Genomic DNA, 24,541 nt, shown 5'->3' on the forward strand with positions numbered 1-24,541 from the left:
TTTTCTTTAGGGGTTGTCATGGAAAAGGGACTATAAGTAAAGTCTGACTAGCAGATGAGAGGCACAAATGTGGATGTGAGAAACATCTAAAAGTCATTTAAGAAACTCAAGTTTAGAGTCACATGAAAAAGATTTGAAATTTTGAGCCCATTTTGATAAAGGCTTAGTATGAGAAAGTGAAGACAGGTAAGATCCAGGGCAGGAGTTGAAAAGCCAAGTGGATCACCTCCCCCAAAGAGACTCTAGCGGTCCAGTCTGGAGAAGGATGCAAACAGTGACAAAGCAGATGGCAAGAGGCCTGGACGTGGGAGGGGTAGATGGTTGGAAGAATATGAGTCAGCAGTGTGATATGGCAGTCAAGTGAGCTGCACTTTAGTTTCATGCCAAGATGATAATATGATTGGCAGTTAGGTTGTGCAGTGCAAAGAGTGCTGGGCCTGAAGTCAAGAAGCCCAAATTCCAATCTGGCTCTAAACATTTTATATTGACTTTGTGATGCCTGGTAAGTCACTTAACCACTTTTTGCCTCAGTTTTCTCAACACTAAAATGGGGATGGTAACAACACCTACCTTGTAGGAATGTTGTGAGGATCCAATGAGATAATATTTGCAAAGCGCTTAACCCAGTGCCTGGCATGTAGTACATGCTTAATAAATGCTCATTCCTTTCAAAAAGAAATAAAATGCATAGAATGGAAGTGGCGCTGGCTTTGCTCTCCTCTTCCTTGGACAGATTACATCTGGAATAGGGTGTCTTGATGCCATGTTTTAGGGAAGGATATTGACAAACTGGAGCACTTCTTGAGTCTATGACCGAGATGGGACTTGGAATTATGTCATAGAAGACTGGTTGAAGAAACTGAAGATGAAAAGACTTAGAGAAGGTCTGATTACTGTCTTCATGAAGATTATTCATGATTTGTTTGACTTTCAAGGACAAAATGAGAGCCTGTAAGTGCTAATTACAGGGAGATAGTTTTCAGCTTAAAAATGTATGTGTATATGAGGGGAGGAGAGACTTTCTTATTGTTTAGAATGGCAGAACTGTGTAGTGGGCAGAATACCTATTTCCAAGTCAAAAATATCCAGTTTCAAATCCAGTCTCTGACAAAACTTGACTGTATGATCCTGGACAGATCCCAGGAACATGTAATGCCCCCAGGCAAAACTTGAAGACAACTTGAAGTATAAAGTCTGTAACTAACCATAGTCATAGTTTACCCAGAATTCCTCAAGTGAGCCTTACAGTTACTCCTACTTCATAAGTGTCTTTCAGGGGACCCATATCCTGCCATTGAACAGTAAAGGGACCAAAGTCTCAGTAGCTTATTTCCTGAAATTGGGGAGTGCTTTGAATAGATTAAAAAAGCCAGCATGAAACATGGCAAAGATGTTGCTGAAAACATGAGATTACTATTATTTAGTCACAGTAGGGGACCCTCCCCTGGATCTGGGGATGGATTTTTTCCTGCTGGCAGATGTAATTTAAAAAGCCCAGTTCCTTGCATACTTCTCCTTGTATGCATGCTCTTTTCTATCCCAGCAAAGGAAGTTAAAACATTACCTGGCAAGTTCATCAACGAAAAGACCCTTTTATCTTAAGGAAGTTTTATTGTTGGTAGATAAAGATTTATGCAGCAGCCTCTGAATCTCTGAGCTCTCAAATTCAGCAGGGTCTTTTCTGCAGAATAACTTCCTCCACTGTCCCCATTCTATTTCCTAAGGACACTATCCTCCTGCCTGGTTTCTCTTTAGCCTTTAGAAAAGCACAGTGAAATTACTCAAAAGCTTGAAAGAATCTTGAAGAAGTGCAGGCAACTCCCCTCAAGTGCAGGACCAAGGGCAGGGTGCATTCTTTCTGGACGTGTATCATCCTCTGAAAACTCCTTCTGCAGCCCTGTCTGTATGTAATGGCACTTGGTTTTACCCCTGCCCCTTCCTCTCACCCTTTTTACACCCTGCCAGATCCTTCAGGGGGCTTGCTTAGACCTCAGCTCTTTCACGCTGCCTCCTCTCACTGCTTTCTCTTGCCACCTGGTGAGAGCACTCTTATCCAGTTTTGCTGACTGGAATGATAAAAATGAATAATATTATATCGCCTGACGGACCCGCAATTCCTACAAGTAATCATTCCTTTGGGATGAAGGGGTTGTCTCCAGAAGGATCCTGCTTAAGCACAGTTACATCACCTGGCAGGTATCAGGTCATAAGCATTACTGGAACAAGTTCTTTCATTAAATCTTGCAGCCATAATCTACCAGTGAGCAGCACTGCTAGGAGATGAATGAATTAGCTGAGCACAAAGTTTGGTTGGGTTGGAGGAGAGCCAGAAAAGTTGAAAGGGAGAAGAGATGCCCAAGGGGTTCTTCTTTGTGGCAGGAGGCCCTGTAAAAGAAGAGAGGCACTGGGTATCCGACAGGGGTGCTGGGCAAGGAGGAAAGAGATGCTATTAGAGGATATAGGACATGTTAGAGATAAATGTAAGCTGCATGGTTTCACCTAGGTTGGATTCTGCTGGGAGGAGGGTGCAAGGGAACAGTTTATAAGCTTTGTGAAAAAAGAAACAAAACGTTTTACAGAACAAATTGCTTCTGAGTACTCTTCCCACCTGGGACAGGATTTTTAAGATACCAGCACCAAAGCTATCCTTAGAATATTATGAGCCTGCGTTGATGAAAATAAAAGAAGCATAGCTCATTGCAGTTACCAGCCTATATTTTGCACATAAAGGGCAGCAGGAGTGGGGCAGCTGGGTGGCTCAGTGAGCCAGACTCAGAGACAGGAGGTCCTGGACTCAAATCTGGCCTCAGACACTTCCTAGCTATGTGACCCTGTGCAAGTCACTTAACTCCCATTTTCTAGCTCTCTCAGCACTCTTCCGTCTTAGAACCAATACACAGTATTGATTCTAAGATGGATGGTAAGGGTTTTTTTAAAAAAGGGGGAGGCAGCAAGAATCTGAGGTTCTAGGTTGGCACCTTCACCTGCTCAGGCAAACTGTATGACCTCTGTCCTTCAGTTTTTTGTTGTTGCTCAGTCATTTTTTTCATTCATGTCTGGCTTTTCATGACCACATTTGGGGTGTTCTTGGCAAAGATGCTGGAATGGTTTGCCATTTCCTTCTCCAGATCATTTTCCAGACCAGGAAACTAAGACAGAGTTAAGTGTCTTGCCCAGGGTATAAGTAAGTGTCAGAGGTCAGATTTGAACTTCCTGCTTCCAGGCTCAGCACTCTATAGCCACTGTGCCACCCCCAACTGCCCACAGTTTCCTCCTCTATAAAATGAAAGCTAAAATGTTACTCCCTTTGTTGAGTTGTGAAAAAAAATGAAGGAGGTAGCAATGAAATAGGGGGTGGGATTTGGAACCTAGAAGACCCAGATTCCAATCCTTCCCCCTCTATTCCACAGCTATATGACTGATCAATTCACTTAAATCCCCTCAACCTTGATTTCCCCATCTTTAAAGTGGGACCAATGCTGCAAGTGTTTATCTATTTATCTGAAAGAGTTGTAAAGAATATTAAAAGAGATAGTAAGGGCAGCTGGGTGGCTCAGTGGCTAGAGAGCCAGGCTTGGAGACAGGAAGTCCTGGGTTCAAATTTGACCTCAAACATTTCTTAGCTGTATGACCCTGGTCAGATCACATTAACCCTCATTGCCCAACCCTTACTGTTCATCTGCTTTAAAACCAATAGTTGGTTTCAAATCTAAGAGGGAAGGTAAGGGTTTTAATAGAAGAGATAATGGATATATATACAAATATATTTTTTAAAGTTAATACAAAATAATTTTAAGTTGCTTGAGACGAAAATAGAATGAGATAATAGATGTGAAATAGCTGACTTTTTTTTACCACTTATTGAGATTTTTAATGTCTATCTATGGGAGGACTTTGGTTACTATGGACTTAAAAGAATTAGGGGACTTTCTATTATATCCTGTTGCTTCTATAAAGGCCTCGAAGTCCTGGGGAATCTGACCAGAGGCTCCACATATGTTTATTTTTAAAATTACCCAAATTTGTACTGTTCTACTCTGTTGCTTTAAATTGGGAATTAATGGAAAGACAAAGTGAAAGACAACTGGTTGTATGGCATACCTCTTGCTACAATGGAGACCCCCCCCCTCCTTGTTTCCTGTTATATTAGGTATGCATTGTATATTGTATAAATATTATTGTATGTTGTCTATATATTAAGCATTGTTAAATTTATGATTGGGCCGAATATTTAATTGGTCACCAGGGATTTAATTTCTAATCCCCAAAATGAATTGCTAAAGTAAAATGGAATTTATGGTAGTTTATTTTTACAATAGAGGGAAGATATTAAGGAAGATAGAAAAGGCGAGAGAGAGAGAGAGAGAGAGAGAGAGAGAGAGAGAGAGAGAGAGAGAGAGAGAGAGAGAGAGAGAGAGAGAGAGAGAGAGAGAGAGAAGCTACCAAATGGGGGAAGGAAAGAGGAAGCATTTTTGAGTATTTGTTCTGTGTCAAATGTTGTATTTGCTATGGGCCAGGCATTGGGCTAAAAGCTGAGCCTACAAAGGAAAGCAAAAACATAGTTTCTGCCCTCAAAGAATTTACATTTTTGTGGAGAAAGCAATGTGTAAATAAATAAGTATATTCCATTTATATATGTGGAAATATCTATTTATATAAACTAAATATTTATATTTATTATTATTTATTATTAAATATTTATATTTAGTTTATATATTTATATTTGGTTTATATTTATATATATTTGGGGAGAGAGAGAGAGAGATTGAAAGAGAAAGAGAGAGCGCTCCAGTTTCCTCTGAGCCAGGTAATAATTCTAAGGCCCCAGCCAGGGGAAAGGAGCCTTAAGACAATGGGCCTTTCCTAGAGGCCTTCAATAACCATCCTGAAGACCAACCACCTTCAGCCCTTTTAAAGACCTTTTTTCTTTTTTCTTTTTCTTTTTTTTTAATTTTATAGTATTTTATTTGATCATTTCCATGCATTTTTCATTAAAGACAAAGATCATTTTCTTTTCCTCCCTCTCACCCCCCGTGGCCGACGTGTGATTCCACTGGTATCATATGTGTTCTTGACTTGAACCCATTGCCATGTTGTTAGTATTTGCATCAGAGTGTTCGCTCCGAGTTAAAGACCTTTTTTCTTGCGCTCTTTCCCCTAATTCCATGTCTACCAAACACAGCTGATGCTCTGCTCTAGGACTGCCCAGAAGGCAGTTAGTCAATTCTAATTCATTACCCACACCTGGGTCACAGACCTACTTCATGATTAAGTAGGATATTTACAACCTTGGTGATCAGATCTAACATGGACAGATCTTCCCACTCAACTTCAAGTACTGTGCTTACATTTCTGGGGATTAAATCAACAAAGACAGGGGATTACAATTCAATCTTCACAATCAAGGAAGAGCTAAGTACCTTCATTGTTACAATCAGGGGAGAGCCAAATCCAATCTTCACAGTATACATTGTAAGGCCAAGTTCCTTCTGCTCTTTGGGAAAACAAAAGTGCTTGGCATTGCCCACTGTCAAATCCTGACTTCCTGCAAGTCCCAGCTGAAGTCTCAGCTTTATTGGAAGCCTTTCCCAGTTCTCTTAATTCTAGTGCCTTTCCTCTGTGGATTATTTCCTACATATTCTGTAGATGGCTTATTTGTACCTATTTCTTTGCATGTTTTCTCTCCATTAGATTATAAGCTCCTTGAGGGCAGAAACTGCTTTTTTGCCTTGGTATCCCCAGAATTTGGCACAGTGCCTAGAACCTAGCAGAAGCTTAATAATTGCTGATTGTCTAACTGACTGCTTTGGAAAGAGGACTGACTTGTGTTTGGTTTTCTAGGGAGATGTGCATCCAACAAGATGGGAGAGTTCACCTCACTGTGGTTTACTTTGGGAAGGAACAAATGAGTGAAGTCAAAGGAATACTGGAGAATACTTCCAAGTGAGTATTGCCTGAGAACTGTGCTCTCAAAACCACTAGCTGCAGAGGGTAACTTCATTGGGATTGGCCTTTCCTTATGGGGGAGAAAGGGATGTGATTTAGCCTGTTTAGCAACTTGAAGGGAGGAGGGAGATGTGAGGAGGGAGGATTCTGCTTATTCCCCTTGAGACCACCCTGCCTGACACCAGTCCTAATTGTGTGGAGTTGACACATTTGACAAATTTGAGCAAGTCCCTGGAGCAGCTGGGTTGAGAAGCTTTGGCTTCTTTGGGCTTCTGCATGACTGAATATAATCATTCTTTTTAGTACTTAAGATTTTGGAGGTTTACATGTGCAGAGTGGGAATTATAAAGAACATAGCTCTGTAATTAGTTCTGTCTCAGGCACAGCTAGGAAAGTTAAGAGGGATGTGCCTGGTCAGATCTCCCTGCTCTTAGGAAAGGGATGCAGTCACTTGACATTCACTCATTTTGCATTTTGAGAGACAGAAGAGAAACCAAAAAGGGTCAGCTGAGGATCCTTAAATCTACGAGGCGGGATGGAAGGCTTTTTAAATAAGGGCTTGTCATGGACATCATAGTTTCATGTAGTAGCTGACAGATTAGCCATCAGAAAAAGGTGTGTGTTGTTGTGTTCAGTTGGTTTCAGCCATGTCTGACTCTTTGTGATTCCATTTTGGGTTTTCTTGGCCAAGATACTGGGCTGGTTTGCCATTTCCTTCTCCAGCTCATTTTACAGATGAAGAACCTGAGACAAACAGGATTATGTGACTTGTCCGAGATCACATTTGAACTCAGATCTTTGTGACTTCAGGGCTAGTGGTCTCTACTGTACTCTATAGCTACTTCTAGCTCTCTCAAAAGACTTTGAAGGGTCTAGTTAATGATAGGGAACATTCTTTAGTCATTTTCCCTAAGGCTCTTGGGAATAATAATAACAGAACAGCAATAAGAGTTAATTAATAATTAACAATTATAGACAGCATTATAGAATGATTTAAGGTTTGCAAAGTGTTTCACAAATATTAATTCATATCATCTTCACAACAATCCTGGGAGGTAGGTGCTATTTTTATCCTATTCTGGTTGTCCTGACTCTGAAGTCCACCATTCTATCCTCTACAAGTACATTCAGCCTTGACCTAGGATTTAAATCTTGACTCTTTGATCAACTAGCAGAGTAACCTTTCTCAAGTTCTTCACTTCTCTCCTCCATAAAAGGAGAGAGGGTTGAACTAGATGATCTCTACAGTTTCCTTCTAGCTCTAAATCATGATATCTAGCTAGCTCTTACATAGCATTGAAAGGCTTAGAGTACTTTCTGTATCATCTCCTTTGGTCCTTCCAATAATACTGTGAAATAGATGCTGTTATTTAACTCCATTTTACAAATGAGGATACTGACACTCAGGTGAAGTGACTTGCCAATAATCACACAGTTAATAAGTGTCTGAGGCAAGATTTAATTTCAAATCTTTTTGACTTCAAGTCCTGTTCTCTATCCACTGGGCTACTGAAGTGCCTCTAAATCCTGCAACTTCCATAGCTCTTCCTCATAAGCTTATCTTTTCTCTTCCATCCATGCCCTCCCAACTGTATCATTCTTTTTAGTTCCTTCTCAACAACCAAGCTAAATAATAGAAATTAGAGAAGCCACTTGACTGTAGGGGATGGTGGTAGTGAGCATTTATTAAACACCTATTATATGCCAGGAAGTATGCTGCTTTCAGGATAAAAGAAAGGCAAAAACTGCCTCTTCCCTGCAGGACCTCACCTTCAGATGGGAAGCAAGTAGGCACAAATTAGATATAGAGAGGGCAGCCTTAAGGGGGAAAAGAAGAAGCTTTTTGCAGAAGATGGGATTTTAGTTGAGACTTAAAGGAAATCAGAGAAGTCAAGAGTTGGAAACAAGGAGAAAGAACATTCTAGCATGGAAGCAAGTAAAAATTCATAGCCTAGAGATGGCGTTTTCTGTGTAAGTAATGACAAGGAGGTCAGTGCCAGTTAATCTGAAGGGTATGTTGGGAGAATTAATGCAAAATAAGACTGAGAAGGTAAGGTGGGACCAGGTCATGAAAGGCTTTAAAAGCCCCAAAGAGCTGGCTGCAGGCACGTCCTAGCTGTGTGACCCCCATTGCTTAGTCCTTACTGCTCTTTTGCTTTGAAACCAATACACATTATTGATTCAAAGACAGAAGCTAAGGGTTTTATTTTTTATAAGCCAAACAGAGGATTTCATAGTTGATCCAGGAGGTAACAGGGAGCCAGTGGAGTTTATTGAGAAGGGAAGGTTGTCTGTGATCTGGTTAGATCTATGCTTTAAGAATATCACCTCCTAAAAGTGGAAATAGTAGATAGATTGGAATGGAGAGAGACTTGAGAGAGCAGACTATTGCAATCATCTGGGTATGAGGTAATGAGGGTCTGAACCAGGATGATGGCACTATCAGAATGGAGAGAGGTTATACATTATAGATGGTGGGAAGGTAAAGTCCACAGGTCTTGGCAACTGATTGGATTTGGTGGGAGTCTGGTGAGTTTGTGAGCCTTGGTGATTGGAAGGATGATGGTGCCTGTAGCACTTAAAATTAATTTCTCTGCTAAAAGGATTATATTTTTAGAGGTTTATTAAAGATTAAGAAATAAAGAAAATACAAAATAAGAAAGCACGTGCAACCTACATCTTGCCTGCTAGGTAGAGAGCCGCATGTGCCTCCAAGCAGAAGCAGAGAGAGAGGCTGAAGTAGGTGGAGTCAGTTTAAATACAAATTATGTTCTCCCACTCAGGTGAGATTCCCTAATTCTCACTAATTCTCACTCAGGGTGAGATTTTAGGGAATTCTGGGAACTACCAAGGACTTCTGTGAATTGAAGTCAGGGTTCAAATCTCCATTTTTACATGCCCTAAGCAGAAGGTTTGGGGGGTAAAAATAACAAGTTGAGTTTTGGAAATATTGGGCTTAAGATGTCTATAAGAGGTCCAATTTGAGATGTCTACTGGGAGTTGTAGATATGAGACTAGATGTCAGGAGAGAATTAGGGCTGGATAAAAAGATATGAGAACAATGTACATTGAGATTCAACCCAAGCGAGCTGATGTGAAATGTTATGAAGGGGGAAAAGAGAAGAAGGCCCAGGAGAGAGGATGAAGAAACAGCTAGGTACAGGAGATATGACCTGGTTGAAGATGCAGCCAAGGAGACTGAGAAGGATTGGTCAAACAGGTAAAAAAAGAGAGAGCCAAGTCAGGAAGACTTAGAGAGAATGGGGGGAAAGCATCTGTTAAGTGACTATTATGTGCTTTAGCATTATAAAGTGCTAAGTACTTTATAAATATTATCTTATTTGATCTTCACAACTCTGTGAGGTAGATGATATGATCCTCATCAGTTGAAGAAACAGATGCAAACAAGTTAAATGACTTGCCCAAGTACAAATAACCAATAGATGTGTGGGGTTGGATTTGAATTCAGATCGTTCTGACTCCAAGATCAACACTATTCATTTAAGATTGATAGTGTCACATGTAAAACCCAGTGGAATTGCACATCAGCTATGGGAGGGGGTCGAGGGGAAGGGAGGGAAAGAACATGAATATTGTAACCATGGAAAAATATTCTAAATTAACTAATCAAATAAAAATTTCCAAAAATCAAATAAATAAGTAAACAATAAGATTGATAGTGTCAGGATGCAGAGAGGTCAAGAAGGGAGAGGACTGGGGGAAAAAAAAGGCTGTTACCTTTGTCAGTTGAGATCTTTGGTCACTTTAGAAAAAATAGCAGAAGTTGAATGATGAGATTGATGAAACCAGACTACTTAATGTTAATAGAAGAGTGAGAAGAAAGAAAGTGGAGGCATTGATTGTATATTATTTTCTCCAAGAGTTTAGTTATGAAAAGTATGTGAGATGAAAAATGATAGCTGGTAGGGATGGATAGATCAAATAAAGGCTTTTAAAGTTGAGGGAAGTAGTGTGGAGACAATTGAAGATTAGTGAAAGATCTGAGATAACAGAAAGGACAATATAATAGAGAAAATGAATGGAATGTAATTAAGGATGCCTTAAGAATTATCAAAAGTTTATCTTGGCAAGGAGAAGGGCCACATTTTCACATGAGACAGGAGTGAAAAAAGAATTAATAGAAGAAGGCATCTTAGCAATGTGAGCAGAGGAGGAGAGGAGGGAGCATCCTGGGCAAAGTTCTTACCTGAGGTATGATAGAAAAAGAGGAAATAGAGTAGAAAGCCATTGGGGTATGCATTAAATATCCTATAAATCTGGGTGTATCAACTGTTTTCCTAAACATCTTGATCAGATGACCAGTATAGCAGCTATTTCCAATGAAGGAAAACAAAGGATGATATTATGTTCCCCAGGAAGCTTGGACTTATCCATATCCATAAACATATCCACAAGAGGAGAATAAGCACTAGATTTCCCTGAGGGTATATGTCAGTGACAGATGTTGACTGGTGAGGGAGATTGAAGCTTCATGATAGGAAGAAGGAACTAAAAGGTAAGATAAGATAGCAGTGGAGGGTCTAGGAGTGTGGGGAGCAGCTGCAGCTTCAGTTTCATCCTTTTTACCAATAAACATTTCCTAACAGCTGCTTTGTTTCTGGGATTATACTGGGTGCTGGAAATACAAAGATCCCTCCTCACAAGGGACTTACATTCTAATGGAATTTCAACATGGCTGGCTATTTATAGGAATTTGGGGTATTCAAAGGGGCCATGCAACTCTGGTATCAGGGCTGCTCATCCTTTGGTGTCTACAGCACTCGACTCTCACCTCTGGCTCCAAGAAGCTGTAGCATACATAGCAACCACATTTTGGCGGGTGGGCTCAACCAGGTTGAGAGTAACCAAAAGACTGAGCCTCAAATCCATTAATGATCTACTTCAAGCATGTGAAGACTTCCCCTGGAAGAATGGGCAATTGAGAATAATTTGTTCCAAAGGCCCTAAAGGCAGATAAAAAAGGTGCCGTGGAATGCTTAAAGCTTGGCCAGACATTGAAGACACCAAGGTCCTCCAGTGTATCCTAGGACGTTGTCCAGCCATCTTGACTTTTGTCTTGCCACTTAACTTGGATAATTCTGGAAGAGAGAGTGAGTTCTACTTTGTGCAACTCTTTCTGACTTAAACCCAATTCACTTAAATCCAAGTCAGGATATCATCTTATGATGTCATTGGTCCTTTCTAAAAACTTAGAATTAAATGGAAAAATGAAGGAAGTTGTCTTTTATATATTGGATCACAAACTGTATTATAAAGCAGAAACCATCAAAACAATCTGGTACTGGATAAGAAGGAGAGTAGTGGATCAATGAAAAAAATTAGGCACTCAACACAGTGGTAAGTGATCATAAAAATGTTGACAAACCAAAAGACCTAATCTTTTGGAATAACAACTTATTATTTGACAAAAACTACTGAGAAAATAGTATGGTAGATACTAGGCACATAACCAACATCTCACACTGTATACCAAAGTAAAGTCAAAATGGATACATGATTTAGAAATAAAGGGTAAAACTATAAATTAGAGGAGCATAGAATAGTTTACATGTCAGGTCTATGGATAATGGAAGAAGCTATATCCAAATAAGATGGAGAATATTATAAGATATAAAATAGATAATTTAAACTATAGTAAGTTTAAAAGCTTTTATGCAAACAAAACCAATGCAATAAGATTTGAATGGAAAAAACAAACGGGGGGGGGGGGTGTTAGCAATTTCTCTGATGAAGGTGTTATTTCTCAAATATATAGAGAACTGGGTCAAATTTATAAGAATACAAAACAATCCCCAAATGACAAGAGGTTAAAGGATATTAACGGGCAATTATCAGATGAAGAAATTATCTTTAGTCATACCAAAAAAAATGCTCCAAATCAAATCACCATTAACTAGAGAAATGTAAATTAAAACAATTCTGAGGTACTGCCTTACACCTACAGACTTGCTAACATTACAAAAATGGGAAATGATAGATATTGGAGGGGGTATGGGAAAATTGGGACACTAATACACTGTTGGTGGAGCTGTGAACTGATACAACTATTTTGGAGAGCAATTTGGAGCAATGCCCAAAGAGCCATAAAATTGTGCATACCTCTTTGACCCAGCAATGCCATTATGATGTCTGTATCCCAAAGATAGGGAGAAAAAGACTTGCACAGAAATATTTATAGCAGATCTTTTCGTGGTACCCCAGAACTGAAAATTGAAAGGATGTCCATCAATTGAAGAATTGCTAAACAAGTTGTGGTATATGATTGTAATGGAATAGTATTATGCCATAAGAAAATGGCACAAGATGATCACAAAAAAACCTGCTAAGACATATGCAAAGTGATAAAAAGTGAAGTGAACAAAACTAGGAGAACATTGTACACAGTAGTAACAAATTTAAAATGATCAACTATGAATGACAAGGATTATTACCAAGGATCCAGGACAGTTTCAAGGAACTCAATGAAAAAGGCTATCATTGCTATAGAAAGAATTGATGAAATCTGAATGTAAATGGAAGCAGGCCATTCTTCATTTAATTTTTCCATGAATTTTTCTCTAGTGTAAGTGATATGTCTTCTTTCACAACATGATGAACATTAAAATATGCATAATAACACATATATTACCTACTATCTTGGGGAAATGGAGATAGTTGGGAGGAAGAGAGAATCTGGATGACAAAATGTCAGAAAAGTATTGAATATTGAAAATCATGCTCATGTGTAATCTGGAAAAAAAATCAGAAATAAATTTTAAAAAACCTCAAGGATGAACAGCAATAATAGAATAACTGTAAAGAGAATAAATTTAATTAAACATATGGTGGTAAAAAAAGTGTGGGCACTAGCAGTTGTGGAAATCAGGAGATATTTCATGGAGAAAGTGATCTATGAGTGAGGAATTCTATGGGGCAGAGGTAAGGAGAGAAGAAATTTGAGACATGGACAGTAATGCTTTCTGTTTCCTTATTGTGTTTTACTGCCTTGAATAAATATCTTACTGCTTCATTGCTGTTCTCAGCCTGCATCTGCTAGTATATTGAAGTACTGAATTACCTGGGACTTGAATTAACATAAGACTTCCTGGATTTATTTGGATAGAGGCAAAAATGATCCATAGAAGCACTTAATTAACGAGAAGCTTGCTGGATGTGCACTGCATGACGTCAGACTGCTTCAGGCCACAGGTTACCCTAGTGTGGTAGCAATCACACTTTTCACTCTCAGGTGAAAATCATAAATAAGGCTGTAAAGTCAAAATTCATCTCTTAAAGGGGGAGAAACCAAGGCATATTATATTCAGGATCTCACAAGAGGGAGAAACTAGTTGCTGGGCTAGAAGTGAAAGGTACCTAGGGAAAAAATGACTGCTGCCTCTTAAATTTGTGGAAGTGAATTCATACCTCCCCAATCTGCCAGAATCATTTTCATGTTTCGTGCTAACTTTCCTTTGTATGTTTCCCCCAGTAGAATGTGAGCTCCATGAGAGAGAGGCTATTTTTAATCTCTGAATCTCCATTGTCTAGGCATATAATAAGTGCTATGTTGATGCTTGTTAGATGAAGTAGGGAAAGTGGAGAAACTTTGGGAGTGGCCTGCCATGCATCATGTTTTGGAAGAGAGCGTATTTCACAAGGTTCAGTAAAAAGGGTAGGTAGGATTCTATGGACTAAAATACTGCCAAGGAAATCAGTCTGGTCAGGATGGGAAGCCCTTGAGAAGGAAATTCTGAAGACACAAAAGGAAACAATTAAGGAGTTGTATAGAGAGGATAATGTGAAATCTCAGGGAACTCTAACCTACAGAAGAAAGATCATGCAGTGGATGGGGTGGAATACAGAAATTTGGCATGAAGCAATAAGAACAGTGTCAGGAATTCTAAAACTCATAACAAGAATCTAAGAAAGGATTGGACTAGGGCAACTAAGTGACTCAATGGATAAAAAACCCAGCCTAGAGACAGGAGGGTCCTGGGTTCAAATGTAGCCTCAGACACTTTCAAGCTGTGGGACTCTGGGCAAATCACTTAACCTCAATTGCCTAGCCCATATCACCTTGGAAACAATATGTAGTATTGATTGTAAGACAGAAGGTAAAGGCTTAAAAAAAAGAAGAAAAGAAATAAAATATTGGACTGATGTTCCAGTGGGAAGACAAGATGGTGATCAGTTTTTATTCCCCTCTTTTCTTTGCCAAGTAGAAAGACATTTGGTCTAGAAAGAAAAGTGGCTAATGGGGTCCAGATACCCAAGATAAGTAAGATCATGGTAAAAGCCTTCTGATATCCTTGATGAGTTCAAGTCAAACAAATGAGCTGAATCTAAAGTAGCAGTAAAACCAACTGTGATTGCTGAACAATTATCAATAATATATGAATGATTTGAAAAATTGGGGGTGATGCTACAAAATCAAAAAAGGGCAAATGTTGTCTCCTTCAGCAAGGGAGCCTGACTTCAATTCCAGACAAAATTTTTGAGCAAATTATTATTTATTTTTTATTCTAAAGTTAAACAAAAACCAAGTAAAATGAGCATTTTATATATAAAGTAGAACACAGAGGCTTGTTTGCAAAACTGAATTGCTCTAATGATCAGATTACTTTTCCTTTGAATAATATACTAAATTTCACATATAACTTTCAAAGCTATGCTGCTTTTTTGCTTTCTTGCACTCCTTTCTTTTTGTCCATGCATTTTCTTTTATAAAAAATATATTTGATTTTTACCTGATTACAAGTAAAAACAATTTTTTAAATTCACTAAAAATTTTTTTTGAGTTCTAAATTCTCTCCTTCCTTCCCATCTTGCCACTCATCCTCCTCCTCCGCCTTCTCCTTCTCGAAAATGGTTAGCAATCTAATATAGATTTTACATGTGCAGTCACTCAAAACATTTTTCCATATTAGTCATTTTATACTTCTATCCTTTTTTAAAAAAAATCTTTACTTTCCATTTTAGAATCAATACTGTGCATTAGTTCCAAAACAGAAGAGCCATAGGGGCCAGGCTATGGGGATTAAGTGATTTGCCCAGGATCACACAGATAAGAAGTGTCTGAGGACACATTTGCACCCAGAACCACCCATCTCTAGGCTTGGCTGTCAATCCACTGAGCCACCTTCCTGCTTTCTATGTATTTTCCAAAAATGCTTCAATGATACTTTTCCTACTTTTTCCTTCTTAGAGTGAGAGGGGAATGACCCTATCACTATCCTTCTCCCCAACCATCCATTTGGAAGAAAGAAAACAGAAAACTTCTAACAATATACACAGTCAAACAAAACTAAGTCCCATAATACCCATGTCCATAAATTTATGTACCTTGAGTCTATCACCTCTCAGTAAGTAGGTGGATCATGTTTTTTCTTCAGTCTTCTGGAATCATGATTGCCATTTTCCTGAACAAGTTTATAACTCCCCACCCTCATACAAAAAAGAGATATGCTATGATTATGATTTATCTAGATTTTAACAAAGCATTTGATAAACCCATGCTATTATTTGCAGTCTGGCACCGAACGTCGTTTCTCAACTAAAATCACTTTTTCCAGTTACCAATGTTATTTTATTTTTTTAGTCTTAAATTTTTTAATTAATTAATTTAGAATATTTTTCCATGGTTACATGATTCATGCTCTATCCCTCCCTTTCTCCCACCCCCCTCCTGTAGCCAATGTGCAATTCCTCTGGGTTTTACATCTAATGTTCTTTTTTTTTTTTTTAAACCCTTACCTTCTGTCTTGGAGTCAATACTGTGTATTGGCTCCAAGGCAGAAGAGTGGTAAGGGCTAGGCAATGGGGGTCAAGTGACTTGCCCAGGGTCACACAGCTAGGAAGTGGCTGAGGCCGGATTTGAACCTAGGACCTCCCGTCTCTAGGCCTGGTTCTCAATCCACTGAGCTACCCAGCTGCCCCCCTAATGTTCTTTTAATTGTCAAATCTAATGTCTTTTTCTCAGTCCCCATCCTTCAAAACCTCTGATGTTCTTGACTACCTTGTATTCCTAGTTACCTCTATTGTCTTCTCCTCAGACCTGTCTGACCTCAACTTCTCTATCTCCTTTGCTGGATCATCATCCATACCATACCTCCTAAGAGACGATGTCCCTCGAGGTTCTGTCTTGGTCACTTTTCTCTTTAGCTGTGGTACCCAGAACTAAACATAATTGTCCAGATGAGCTAAAAATTCTCAACCAACATCCCATTAGCTCTTTTGGCTCACAATGTCAGAGCTCAGACTAGGGTCTCCTGAGTTTTGGCCAGGTGCTTTTGACCTAGTGGATTAAAATCTCTTTCTATCTAGCCTCAGACACTTCCCAGCTGTGTAACCCTGGGCTTCTGCCTTGGAGCCAGTGCATAGTATTGACTCCAAGACGGAAGGTAAGGTTTTTTTTTTTTTAATGTCTTTCTAGATCACAAGAGTCAATGGGGATGTGATTGGGGACAAAGACTCTAAATGATCACCCTAGTGCACTCTTGATCAATGACACATGTAAAACCCAGTGGAGTTGTGCATTGGCTATAGGAGGAGGTGGGAGGAAGGGAGGAAAAGAACATGAATCATGGAACCATGGGAAAATGTTCTTAATCAATTAAATAAAATTAAAAAAAAACCTCTTTCTAAAAGGAATTCTTGGTGTGTAACTGTTTATCAGGCCAAGGCAAGGGCAGATTGCTGCAAATTCTAGACAAGGGCAAATGGCTGCAAAGATAACAGACACACCTTGGGCACCATTTCCACAGCAGGCTCTCGGGCTTGTGGGGGATGAGTCCTCACTTATGTTTGCTGTACTGATTCTCAGACCTGCCTAGGAGCAGAAAGTAGAACGAGGAAATAAATGTAGCCTCCATGGAAGAACAATGAATAGCAAAAATCAATGAAGCATAAATGATCCGAGTGTGCCTCATTGATTTTTTTCCCCTACTGTCTGACTGAGTTCTCTTTAGCTGGTCACCATCAGTCTCTTCATTTACCATAATTTGCTCTCTCTGTGAATTTGCTGGTTGGCCTTCCTCCATGATACTGCTTTGAGAGCATTTCATAGCACTGTTCATTAGCTAGTGGCCACCTTTTTCTTTAGAGAAACAAGATGGGCACTTGAGTGCAGGACAGCGCATTGGGAGGAAGCAACCTAATGTGGCAATCACTAGTTTGGGAGTCAGAAGACTTGGGCTCCTATGCCAGCTGGGCTACATACCACCTGTCTCCCTTGGTTACTCTGGGCACTTGCCTGCATTTTTACCTTCTCTGAACTGCAGTCTCTTTATCTGTTTATATGGGGGTTGGACTCAGTGACTGCTGGAATCTCTTCTAACTTGTAAAATCCCGTTCTCATAGTTTCTATTGTTGTAGAATATTCTATATTGTGGATGGCTTTTTGGTTAACCTAGTAGAAAAGATGCAATTCATGTAATGTTCTATGGGCTTATTGCAGATAAATCTCACGTGCAACAGCTGTATTTATTTAAATCGGGCAATTTGCTCATGACTTCATTTTTATTTCATGTCAGATTATTTCAGTTTTTCATACAATATCTCACCTCTGTCTACAGTGTGACAATGATACCAAGGATCAACCTAGAACATAGGAGTTGCTGATGGTGGTAAGGGCTTTGTAAATCAGCAGGGGGGAATGAAAAAGAAAACAGTCAGCTTTCACTTCCCAGGGAGGCCCAACAACTTTCTCCCCCAGTGCCATGAGTTCTCCAAAAAGGTAGTTAGGTGAAAATCATGTGCCATATGCTACTTTGGGTGTACTCCCCACCCCCCATCCCCATCCCCTTGGTTTTCCAATTCTAGCTCTGAGAACAATAATCAGTACTATCACTCTTAAAAAGGACATGTCCATTTGGCCAATCTAATTGACTTACCCACTCATTTGCACTATGGTTTGAGTCATCATTCCCTCTGACTTCACTATTCTTAGTTGGCTATGTGTCCTCTCTCTATATTGCCCTTCACTTACTTGAATGTAAGCTCCTTGAGGACAAGGATTGATCTCTCTCTCTCTCTCTGTCTCTCTCACACACACACACTCTCTCTCTTCCTCTCTTTCCCCCTTTCTCTCTCTCTCCCCCTTTCTCTATCCTTCTCTCTCTCTCCCCTTTCTCTCTCACACTCTCTCCTCCTTTCTCTCTCCCTCTTTCTCTTTCTCTCTTTCTCTCCCTCTCTCTCCCTTCCTTTCTCCCTCTCTCTCTCTTCCCCCTTTTTCTGTCTCTCTCTCTCCCTTCCTTTCTCTCTCTCTTTCTCTCCCCTTCTCTCTCCCTTTCTCTGTCTCTCTCTCTCTCATGCACTTTCTTTCTGTTTGTGTCTCTCTGTCTCTCTCACACACTCCTTTGCATCTCTCCTCTCCTCATATCTAAAGCTAAATGTGGCTTTCTTTCCCTTTGTAGAAGACCAACAATGAAAATTCCAATTGACAAAGCTAGAGTGCTGGGCTTGGAGTCAGAAAGACCTAAATTCAAATCTAACTTGAAACACTTAACAGCTGTGTCACTTTTTCTCTGCCTACCTAGATTCCCTCATTTGTAAAATTTGGGATAATAACAGAACCTAAAGCCCAGCATTATCATGAGATTAAAATGAGATCATATTTGTAAAACACTTTGCAACCTTTAAAGCACGATATAAATGCCAGCTTTTTCATTCTTATTTTCAAGAGGAAAGCAATTGTAGATTGTGAGGAAAAGCTCGAAAGCATAGCATACAAGGATCAGTGGAAGAAACTGAAGTTTAGCTTGGAGAAGATACTGAGGAGGGTCACAGGGACATAAAATATTTCAAGTTTTAATTGTCAGATCTAAGAGAAACTGGAGTTGTTATGCTTGACCTGTGACAGAGACTGGCACTAGAGAAAAAGTGCCAACCCCAGGGGGAAGAGGTAGTAACAATGGATAGAACCCTCAGACAAGCAGATTTTAATTCTGTCAAGGGAAGAACTCAGTAATAAGTCATCCCACAAGTGCAGGGAGTTCTTTGGATTTTTCCATAAGAAGCTGACTAACCACTTGTCAAACCAGACCACTGCACCTGTAGTCAGGAAAATGTTCAAATTTGATCTGACACTAATTGTGGGACCTCCGGGAAGTCACTTTGCCTTGTTTGCCTCAGTTTCCTCATCTATAAAGTGAGCTGGTGAAGGAAATGGAAAACCACTTCAGTATCTTTGCCAGGAAAATCCCAAATGGGGTCACAGAGAGTCAGACATGACTAAAATGACTGGAAAACAATAGGAGGTCCGAGAGGGCATTGAATTATCAGTTAGGCTAAGCATCAAACAAGAGGATCTCTCAGGTCCTCATCATCTCACAGACCGTATGATAAAAAAAATCAAATTACCCTTTAACAGAGTGTACTCTAATTCAGTGCAACCCATCATGTTTCTTTACTTCTTGGAAATGAAGAGGGCAGACTATAGCTCGGCTTCTCTAGCCACTGGGTCAGATTCCTAGTTGATAGGAGTGACTAACAACCTACCCTTCTTTATTAACCTTTCCCAACTTTCTTCTCCTGAATCTCCTATGTAATTCCTCAAGGAGCTTTGGGAGAAAGGGTGAGCATTATCTATTCAGGAAAGTGCTTTGTAAATGGTAAAATGTTGAAATGTGAGCTACATTAATCTTGTTTTTACATTAAAGTTTATTTTGTTTTAATGAAGATTCACCCCATGCCCCCTATATCTTCTTACCCCTTGGCAATTCTCCAAAACTAGTTATGGAGCTATAGAGCAAGCATTCTTCATCAGAGCTCTGTGTAGGACTGTGGATAGATATCAGGGGGTCTGTGAATTTGGATGAGAAAAATAAATCCTTATTTTCTTTCTAAAATTTATTTTTAAAAATAACCAATAATACAACTTCTTTTACCCTCTCCTTTCTCCAAATTGAGAAGGCAAGAAAGACAAAATCTTTGTAACAAATATGTACAGTCAAGCAAAACAAATTCTTGAATTAGTTCTGTCCAAAAATGTATTTTCTCAATTTACACTGAGTCCATCACTTCTCTCCAATGCTGGGTAATGATAGGGTTATTCAAGGGTGTCAAGCTATTTGTGAATATTTTGTATATACCATTTATATAGTCAGGCAGCCAAGTGGTGCTGGGGAGAGAGTGCCAAGTCCGAAGTCAGGAAGACCTGAATTCATGTTCAGCCTCAGACACATACTAGTTGTGTGACTCTGAGCAAGTCACTTAACCTTGTTTGCCTCAGTGTTCTCATCTGTGAAATGATCTGAAGCAGGAAATGGCAAACCACTCTAGCATCTTTGCCAAGAAAATCCCAAGTGCAATCACGATGAGTCAGACATGACTGAACAACATTTATATAATTATTTGTTGTCTCCATTGTTAATCTTCAAGGTCTTTGAGGGAAATGCCTGACACAATAAACATTAAAAATGCTCATTGTTTGACTGATTGATTGCCTCAGAGAGTGGCCAGGAAATTCCTAGTGAGTCTCTACTTCTGCCCTTGGTGCTGCTTGCCTGCTGAATGTTGCGCCTCAGGTAGGCAGAGCTGTCTTTCACATAGAAATCCCTAGGGCAGTAGTGACGAGTGCTGCTGTGCCACTGATGGACCATTGGTACTCTGGCTAAATTATTTTTTGTCATATACAGATATTAAAATGAAAAATAAAGACTTGGCTCCTGGATAGGAAATATATCAACTTGAAGACAACCGAATAGCTGGTTAAAACTGACTTGATAGCATTTGATAAAGTTCAAGCTTTGCACAGTCCATTATTTATGCCTAGATTATCTGCCCTAAACCAACAAATAACATATTCATTTCAATCCTGTTCCACATTCACCTCCCTCCGAAATCTTCTGATAAAGAGGAACACTTAGACCTGGAATTCCACAAAGCCCAGCATTCCCATCTCTTAGGATAATTATCCTAAAATTCCACATGGATTCTCTTACTTTCCTTATTAGTTTTCCACACAATGCATGCAATTTCCATGCTTGCAACAACATGCAATTGATTGTTGGTGATTCCTCCACAACTTATCTAGTTTAGAACCTCTTCTTTCTGCTCAGCGTCTCCATTCTCAAATTCATCCTTCTCAGAGCTTCTGTCCCCTGTGCCTGGAAAACCTTTCTTCCTCACCTCTTTCCCTTACAATTCCTAGCACCCTTCAGGACCCAACTCACGTGCCACCTTTTATAGGAAGCCTTTCCTGGTCCCCTTTCACTATTGATGTTCTCTCTTCAAATTTCATAAACGCACACATACACATATGTATATATAATACATTTTATGTGTATCTGTCTATAGATATCTCTATATAAATATCTTGACAGAGATATTGGAATAATTTGTCATTTCTTTCTCTAGCTACTTTTACATATGGGCAAACTGAGGCATGCAGGGTGAAGTGATTTGCCCAGGGCCACACAGATAGCAAATATCTGAGGCCAGATTTGAATATAAATATCTGTAGATATATAGATAGATACACAGATACATATATATATTTATATATAAACACTCATTTATCTGTTTCTAGATATTTTCTCAGTAAAACATGATCTTCCTGAAAGCAGGATCTGGTTTTTATGTTGCCATATCCTCAGCACTTAGCATAGTGCAATGCACATTATGCTCTTAATAGATGCTTATTGGCTTAGTTTGGATTCGGTGGCTTTCCTCTGTTTACTGAATCAAGTCAAAATTCCTTAATTTATTTTCAAGATCCTATACAGCCTAGCTACAAACTATAAAATCTAAACTGTCCTACCCAACCTCATCTTTGTTTAATTCAATTTTAATTTTTTTCATTTAATTCAATTTTAATTCAATTAAAAATTACCGAGTGCCTACCTTGTGCAAGTTGTGCAAGTTGAGGAGACTACAAAAATGGATAAGACATGCAAAACAAATGGCAAAGAATGTAAAATGTGAATTGGTACAGAGGAAAAAGAGTATACGTATGAACTGGGTGGTATCCCTCTAATCCTCTTTTTCAAGAATTCTACACTTGAGGTCCATAGATTATCCCATCTATCAATCTATGAAGAGATTTCAAGGGGTCTGTGAATTTGGGTGGGAAAAATTTACCTCTTTATTCTCACATAACTAACTGAAACTTAACATTTCTCTCCATTATTCTGGATGGTACCAATGCTCATGACTGTTCTCTACCTGTTGATAGGTCTTTGGTCAGACCATTGGTTGGCGCTCTTATGTAATGTGCTTTGTCTCTTATTTAGGTGACACAGTGTATAGAGTGTTGGGCATGGAGTCAGGAAGACCTGAGTTCAAATCCAACTTCAGATACATACTAATGGTATTTAACTTCTTGTTTAACATTTAACTTCTGCCTGCCTTGGTTTCCTTACCTGTAAAATGGGGCTAATAATACCACCTACTCCCTAGGGTTAGTGTAAGGATAAAATCAGCTAAAAAATGAAATTTCTAAAGGGCTTTATATATCTTAAAGTGCTAATGAAATGCTAGCTATTAGTATTCTCATGTCTTTCTTCCTCTTCTAGCTGCCAGTCCTTTGTGGAAAAGTGCAGAGATTGTCAGCTCTGTATATCATGACTTTCTCTTATTTAAGGATGTAAATGTTAGTTGATTGTGATCTTTGACCCCCTGATGCTGATATTTGGAGAGCACTAAATTTGGGGATGTTTCTATGGTGCAAATATCCCCGCTTGAGTGAAAAGCTTTCGTTTTAAGTAGATGCAGAAAATCCGTTTTGTGGCTGGCAGGCCATGACATTCACTTTTCCCCTCCCCAGGTGTCATTCTAATTATTTCAACAGAACTTTATATTTCAGTGCATCATTACAGGCAATAACCCAAATTAACTTCTCTGCACCTGATTCTGATTTCCTAAGAGTTCATGCCATGACATCCCAGGGAAAACCCAGACTGAGGACAAAGGTGTGCAAATTTTTCTAAAGCATGCTGCAAATGAGGATTTCTTCTTAGAATGATGGTGTGATGCTGTTCAGTCATTTTAGTCTTTTCTGACCCTTTGTGGTCCCATTGGGGGTCTTCTTGCAAAGATACTGGTGTGGTTTGCCATTTCCTTCTCCAGCCCATTTTCCAGATGAGAAAAGGGAGGCAGAAAGGGTTGACTTCTAAGAATTACAGGGCGAGTAAGTGTCTGAGGCCAGATATGAACCCAAGAAAATGAGTCTTCTATCCATTGTGCCATCTAGCTAGACAATGGCATTATAGAGTGTATACACACACACACACACACACACACACATACACACACACATACATACATACATACTGACATATCCTTAATGATATTATAGAAAACCAAAAAAAATTGAGTGCGTGAGATTAATTCTTAGCTAATTTCATCCATTACATGAATAATGTGTCTTCGTTCAGACATGGGCTTCAGAAACCATCCTTTTCTAGGGCCCATGAGTAACAGACAGGAAAGAAGATGCCAATGTTGCTGCTCCAGGAGGAGGCGGGTTTTCATTGTTGGCATCTTCTGAGCCATGCTGTTTATCAATATTTCTTGCCTCTTTTGAAGTACTTTGGTTAACAAATGTCATAGGAAGTTCTTATCTGTATATCCAAGAGAAAAACTAGCAGAAAGGTTGATTTCAGGAATATTGAGTTTACCAAGGGGTTCCCTCCCCCTCTTTCAGCAGAGGAATTGATAGGAGTAACTTGTGACAGGGATCTTCTCTGAGATAAGGCTCGTGAAACATGATCCAGTTCATCTTTTCCCAGGAAAATGAGTGCTTATAGTGCAGACACACTGGCCACTTGGGTTGGGGAGAGCTTTTTATAAAGGAAAATGGAGCCCTTGGGCACATCGAAAGGTGATAGGCATTTCTGCTGCCTAACCTTAACTCTTTGTAGAGCAGGGAGATAAGATTCCTTTGTATCTGAATGACTGACTTATAGAAAATAACACAAGACTTGGAGTCAGGACATTTAGTTTCAAATTCTGTCTCTGACATTTCCTATACACATGACCTATGCATTTATCACTTTGAACCTTATTTTCTTCATCTGTGAACTGGGGATAATAATTCCTGAACTACTACCCTCCCTTTCAGGATTATTGTTAAAACACTGAAATCTCTAAATAAAATTTAAATGAAAAGAAGTTATTATTAACACCAAATTGAAACTGTTATCTATAGCCTGGATACAACAGTTGCATTTTGAATGGATCCCCTTCTGCTTCTTTGAGTATAGAATGGGCAGGAAGACCATCTTTTTAGACCTTCTCTTCATCATCAAAACCATTATCATCATCAGCCATGCCCAAAATACTTATTTAGCACCTAATGGTGTGAGATAATTACTGTGTATAGAGTTAAGAGTGTTCCAGGCAATAACCCAAATTAACTTCCCTGCACCTGATTTTCATTCCTAATGGTTCCTACCCTGGGATCACAGGTGGAACCCAGAAATAGGACATACCTTCCCAAACAGAGATTCCTAGTGAATTTTTTTCCCTCTGCTATCTCACAGTGTCTAGTGATCTCAAAAGAGATGTTTTTGAAGTTCTTGAACTGGGTCTAGAGTTAGAACTATCCAAGCTCAAATCCAGCTCTGTGAGCCTGGGCAAGTAACTTCCTCTATCT

The 24,541-nt window shown here is 39.3% G+C and overlaps 1 protein-coding gene across 7 annotated transcripts in view; it reads left to right on the top strand.

Moving 5' to 3' along the window:
• The window catches only part of CSGALNACT1 (chondroitin sulfate N-acetylgalactosaminyltransferase 1), a 455,619-nt gene that overhangs the window by 403,697 nt on the left and 27,381 nt on the right, over positions 1-24,541 (top strand). For all 7 annotated transcript variants that reach the window (XM_007476430.2, XM_056813639.1, XM_007476427.2 and 4 more), the window contains one exon: positions 5,842-5,943. In XM_007476430.2, the coding sequence (XP_007476492.1) occupies positions 5,842-5,943 (102 nt within the window). The remainder of the gene's footprint in view (positions 1-5,841; positions 5,944-24,541) is intronic.

The sequence above is a fragment of the Monodelphis domestica genome, chromosome 1 (genome assembly GCF_027887165.1).
Source record: "Monodelphis domestica isolate mMonDom1 chromosome 1, mMonDom1.pri, whole genome shotgun sequence".
Lineage (NCBI taxonomy): Eukaryota > Metazoa > Chordata > Mammalia > Didelphimorphia > Didelphidae > Monodelphis > Monodelphis domestica.